General features: G+C 45.3%; 1 protein-coding gene across 1 annotated transcript; it reads right to left on the bottom strand.

Annotated features, from left to right (window-relative positions):
• Positions 1-4,170: 4,170 nt before the first annotated feature.
• On the bottom strand, positions 4,171-5,439 carry LOC123131323 (cytochrome c1-2, heme protein, mitochondrial). The gene is made up of 3 exons (XM_044551019.1): positions 5,145-5,439; positions 4,825-5,026; positions 4,171-4,498 (listed from the first exon to the last, which is right to left on the bottom strand). The coding sequence occupies exons 1-3, from the start codon at positions 5,198-5,200 to the stop codon at positions 4,325-4,327; spliced, it is 432 nt and encodes a 143-aa protein (XP_044406954.1). The 5' UTR covers positions 5,201-5,439; the 3' UTR covers positions 4,171-4,324.
• Positions 5,440-5,938: the final 499 nt, after the last annotated feature.

Below are 5,938 nucleotides of genomic sequence, written 5' to 3'. Positions count from 1 at the left end.
CACAACGATAGTTTGTCAAGTTGGTGCTATTTTAACCTTCACAAGGACGGGGCGTAGCCACACTCGGTTCAACTAAAGTTGGAGAAACTGTCACCCGCAAGCCACCTCTATGCAAAGCACGTCGGGAGAACCGGTCTCGCGTAAGCGTACGCGTAATGTTGGTCCGGGCCGCTTCGTCCAACAATACCGCCGAACTAAAGTATGACATGCTGGTAAGCAGTATGACTTATATCGTCCACAACTCACTTGTGTTCTACTCGTGCAAATAACATCAAACCATAAAACCTAGGCTCTGATATCACTGTTGGGTTTCGTAGTAATTTCAAAAAATTTCCTACGCACACGCAAGATCATGGTGATGCATAGCAACGAGAGGGGAGAGTGTTGTCTACGTACCCTCGTAGACCGAAGCGGAAGCGTTGACACAACGTAGAGGAAGTAGTCGTACGTCTTCCCGATCCGACCGATCCAAGCACCGTTACTCCGGCGCCTCCGAGTTCTTAGCACACGTACAGCTCGATGACGTTCCCCGGGATCCGATCCAGCAAAGCTTCGGGGATGAATTCCGTCAGCACAACGGCGTGGTGACGATGATGATGTTCTACCGACGCAGGGCTTCGCCTAAGCACTACAACGATATGACCGAGGTGGAATATGGTGGAAGGGGGCACCGCACACGGCTAAGGAACGATCACGAAGATCAACTTGTGTGTCTAGAGGTGCCCCTGCCCCCGTATATAAAGGATCCAAGGGGGGGTGCGGCCGGCCCTATGGAGGCGCGCAGGAGGAGTCCTACTCCTACCGGGAGTAGGACTCCCCTCCCGTTCCTTGTCCAACTAGGAGAGGTGGAGGGAGAATAGGAAAGGGGGGGCGCCGCCCCTCCCTCCTTGTCCAATTCGGACTAGGGGGAGAGGGGGCGCGCGGCCTGCCCTGGCAGCCCCTTCCTCTTCTCTACATTAGGCCCATAAGACCCATTAACCCCCCGGGGGGTTCCGGTAACCCCCCGGTGCTCCGGTTTTATCCGAAACTTCTCTGGAACCCTTCCGGTGTCCGAATATAGTCGTCCAATATATCAATCTTTATGTCTCGACCATTTCGAGACTCCTCGTCATGTTCGTGATCACATCCGGGACTCCGAACTAACTTCGGTACATCAAAATGTATAAACTCATAATAACTGTCATCGTAACGTTAAGTGTGCGGACCCTATGGTTCGAGAACAATGTAGACATGACTGAGACATATCTCCGGTCAATAACCAATAGCGGGACCTGGATTCCCATATTGGCTCCTACATATTCTACGAAGATCTTTATCGGTCAGACCGCATAACAACATACGTTGTTCCCTTTGTCATCGGTATGTTACTTGCCCGAGATTCGATCGTCGGTATCCAATACCTAGTTCAATCTCGTTACCGGCAAGTCTCTTTACTCGTTCTGTAATACATCATCTCGCAACTAACTCATTAGTTACAATGCCTGCAAGGCTTATGTGATGTGCATTACCGAGAGGGCCCAGAGATACCTCTCCGACAATCAGAGTGACAAATCCTAATCTCGAAATACGCCAACCCAACATCTACCTTTGGAGACACCTGTAGAGCTCCTTTATAATCACCCATTTACGTTTTGACGTTTGGTAGCACACAAAGTGTTCCTCCGGCAAACGGGAGTTGCATAATCTCATAGTCATAGGAACATGTATAAGTCATGAAGAAAGCAATAGCAACATACTAAACGATCGGGTGCTAAGCTAATGGAATGGGTCATGTCAATCAGATCATTCACCTAATGATGTGATCCCGTTAATCAAATAACAACTCTTTGTTCATGGTTAGGAAACATAACCATCTTTGATTAACGAGCTAGTCAAGTAGAGGCATACTAGTGACACTAAGTTTGTCTATGTATTCACACATGTATTATGTTTCCGGTTAATACAATTCTAGCATGAATAATAAACATTTATCATGATGTAAGGAAATAAATAATAACTTTATTATTGCCTCTAGGGCATATTTCCTTCACTGATATCCGTGATGCTTGTGCTGATAGCGGACGCAAGGACCACCACCACAGCCTTGTAAGCAGCATCGGACAATGCCCCCTCAAGCCAAACAGTCGCCGCGTGACCTGAGCAGAACGGTGCTTGCGGCAGCACATCGAGAACATTGGAATCTTCCACCTGTAGAGCAGCGTCGCTGAGCTGCAACCATGTCAACGAGAGCGGCATATGGGCTTGCGGAGGAGCAAGCCAAACACGAGCCGGTGGACGGGGAGCGAGGGGAGGCACATGTGGTGGTGCTGTAGGGTCTTCAAGTCATTGAGCGGATGCCACGCGTTGGTGCATCCTCGAGTACGATGGCCGGGCTAGAGGCAACGGGAGCACCCGAAGGGATCCCGGCAGACTGCAGCATGGTGACACGGGGTGAGGCAGTGACAGTATCTTCCATGCATCGAGGCAGGAAGGGGATGCCGAGCGGGTACCGGAGCAGGAGGAGGCGGGGGGCGCGAGCCACACTTGGAGCACACAAGCTGCCATCCCACGCCGGCCGCAGCAACATCAGGCCCAGCATCCGCTGAGGAGCCGTTGTAGGAGGACGATGAGGCGCCATGTACGCGAGGTGATGGGACGGTGATGATGGAAGCCACCCGCGGATGAAAGCCATCGCATTGATTTCTATGTTTAGTATCTTTACAGGCATTGTTGTGCCATAGAATATTAATTACTTTACTTTTTTTATAAAAATGCTCCACATTGCCATAGAATATGGAGATTTTGTAGTGAATTTGTCTTACTGAAGAACAATTTATATATAAACAAACAATCATACATTTTGTATCAAATTACTTCATTACCCACATTGCCTCAAAGATTTTGTGGCCGATTTGTCTTAAATGAAGAACAATTTATATATAAGCAAACAATCATCCATCCTTTCTTGTCTTCTATTAAATGATAGGTTTTGAATGAACCATTATTTCCATCAAGCCTCTTTTAGAATAATTACTTAAATTACATTTTAAATATAAAAAATAAATTATCAATGCCAGATAAACATATTTTTATCGTACTAAATGTATTTTAAACTAACGGTATACATAGAAGAAAGAAGAGATATACTGTTAAACTGATCAAGGACCTACATGCAGTAAACAACAATGTAAAAGAATGTTTTCATAACCAGCTTGACCTCAAAGCTAATGTGCTCCTTCTCTTAGTTCAAAAATAAAAAATAACACAAACACGCACTAGCGCAACCACGAGTGCGATATGCTGCCACGGCTCTTGTCTGCTAGTATCATTTATTTATACTAAGCTTTTTTATTTCTTTATAATTACAACTTATTTCGACATATGATCATATAATTACAAGCTATGCTTTCTTGAAATAAATCTGTATAAATCAGAGAAACATGGAAAAGAACAGAAGCCTACATCTTCACATATTAATTTATGCCACTTAGATAATTGCAAATATATGTTGACATTTGCCTCTATTATAGTTTCCTCAAATATCATGGCATACAGTTGGCCAAGGTTTCTAGAATACATGATTGTCTATTATGTGTGCAATAAAACTAAAAATATGTAATTCTTTTTTACTTCCAAAATAGGAAAATCTATAATATTAAAAATGCCTATGAGTGGTTTGTCTTAGAATTATTGCATTGTTTGTGACCAGGCGTTGTTGATGTGACTCTCTGCATTGGGGTGACATGGCCCGTGACTCCAACTACTACATGCTACATCATGGAGAAGACGCTTTTCTACTCATGTAGAAACCATTTTCTCCTGGTAAAGCTGGTTTTCGGAGCTTCGGGAAAAATATATGAGACAACCTCTCATATCTTTTTTTTCATGGAGTTATTCGCGGCCTCTGCATCGATTTGTTCATGCACATGGCCATTGGCCTTTGACGGCTTTCTAACGCCCGCGTGTATCCGCGGTCCTAGTCCACGAGCTTGTATCATGTGCACATGCGCTCACCCATTATAGTGTACATTGAGAGCGAAAACACATTCAATAAACATTCTTTGGGAGTTGATGATGTTGACATTTTTCTTACCGTGCTTTAGGATGAGATATTATCATGTAGACTCGCTCGCCATACAATGCACACTGAGACCAAAGATACACTCCATCAAAACCATGGGACACTTGATATCGAAAAACTTCCCCCCATTCTGAACACCGTGTGCACGAGGGATTTATTCTCAATACTACTCAAGTCAGCACAAAGATACATGTAAAAGCTTCAAAGAAAATAAGGCAAGCTTCGGCATAGCATGACTCTGAACTCTGGATACGGGTGGGCCGATCAAGCCATCTGGATAGTCCCAATGTAGGGCTGGGCAAACTGCATCCACATGGCGCTTGGTGGCGCCATCATCTTCGTCAGCTCTTGGCACATGGAGACACCGCCGGTGAGCATCGTAGGCATCGTTGTCATGATCTTGCCCCCTGTGGTGTACAGAGCCGCCCCTTCATGGATCTGGAAGGAAAAAACAACAACGAAGCATGTATAAAGTACTGGTGGTTTTGTTACTTCTCATGTGACCGAGAAAATGCTACTATTTCTAAGTCAACGCTAATTCAGAACCGTTCGATCGAAGAAAACACCGAAATTTGAGCATGCTTGCAAACCGAACTAGCTTAGTTGATCAGTTTTTGTACCAGTGAAACCTGACCACCTAGATTCAAGTCCTAAACTTAACATGTGTGCTTGCACTTTATTTATTTATTTCAAGAGTTAAGGTTTTGTTCTTTCAGTAATGAATCAAGCGTCTACATGTGTTTCATAAAAAAAAAGTGTCTTACTTTTGTGGTGAGGGCGGTGAGGTCCGGCGTGTATGAGCCACCGGATGGGGGTCTCGCAGCCGTCACAGCTTCCTCTGCGACCATGATCTCGGCCGTCTGAGCTCCCACCTCGCCCTGCGCCGCCGCGCGGAGGCCGGCGTAGGGGAGCATGACGTGGCACCCCGCGCAGACCTGCATGAAGACCGTCTGCCCGCGCTGTGCCCTGCTCCATCCATGTGTCAAAAGTTAAAACCCACAAATTAATTCTCCGGAGGAAAAGGAAAACCCTGTGATCTACAGGTGCTAGTAGAAACCAAGCGTCGTGTTTCTTGTGTGCTCACCCGTCCTGCGGCGCCCACGAGTAGGCCGCCGGGCAGGACGCCCCCGGTGAAGCCATTGCCGTGGTTGGTGCCGGAGTACTACGACTATACTTTTGGTTCCGCCGGTGGTGGTGATTTGTGTGTACGAGCAGGTGTCGTGTGGTCTGCTCGAGCTCGAGCTGTATATGTACTGAGCTCTTGCTGCTTTTATAAACTGATATCTGCAAGCTCGATCCGATCCATCTAGATCTGCAGGGTTCATATACTAATCAGCGTGCAAGTCGCGTGCATGGATATATTAACATCTCAGAACTCAGAAGAGTGGCGATGCATGCATGGATGTGCTTAGTATGAGAGGAGTATATAAAATCCATCTGGGTCGTCGGTTGGGGAGTAGTTGTCGGTCTCGGAGGATGCATGCATGCGTGCCACTGGCTATAGTTGCTACACGTAGTGTCCTCCAAAGATTATGAAACATCTTTTTGCGTGCGATCCACCCACGCACTGTGAAAACTAGCTAGCTGTTCCAGTGAGAGTTTTTTTTAGTTTGTTAACTTTGACTGAGTTTATAGAAAAAATATCAAGATTCATAATATGAAATCAATATTGTTAGATGCATCATGAAATTAATTTTCATATCATATAGTTTTAGTATTATAGATGTTGATATTTTTTCTATAAAGTTAGTCAAACTTTACAAAATTTGACTTTGACTAGATCTTATATGCAGACTAAAAAAAAATTGAATGGGGTACCATGTTTTGACCTAGTTGTTCAAAGATTTCTGGTGCATAATGCGTTGTATGCAAAATGGG

Source organism: Triticum aestivum, chromosome 6A, assembly GCF_018294505.1.
Source record: "Triticum aestivum cultivar Chinese Spring chromosome 6A, IWGSC CS RefSeq v2.1, whole genome shotgun sequence".
In the NCBI taxonomy this organism is placed as follows: domain Eukaryota; kingdom Viridiplantae; phylum Streptophyta; class Magnoliopsida; order Poales; family Poaceae; genus Triticum; species Triticum aestivum.
Note: the sequence above shows the minus strand (reverse complement) of the source record. Positions and strands in the feature narration are given on the sequence as shown.

Bases quoted from the DNA above. Each gene is read 5' to 3' on its own strand.
- LOC123131323 (XM_044551019.1), bottom strand. From the start codon at position 5,200: ATGGCTTCACCGGGGGCGTCCTGCCCGGCGGCCTACTCGTGGGCGCCG. The intron at 5,027-5,144 runs GTGAGCACACAA...TGGATGGAGCAG, and splicing joins TCGTGGGCGCCGCAGGACGG to GGCACAGCGCGGGCAGACGG. The intron at 4,499-4,824 runs GTAAGACACTTT...TTTTCCTTCCAG, and splicing joins TCACCGCCCTCACCACAAAA to ATCCATGAAGGGGCGGCTCT.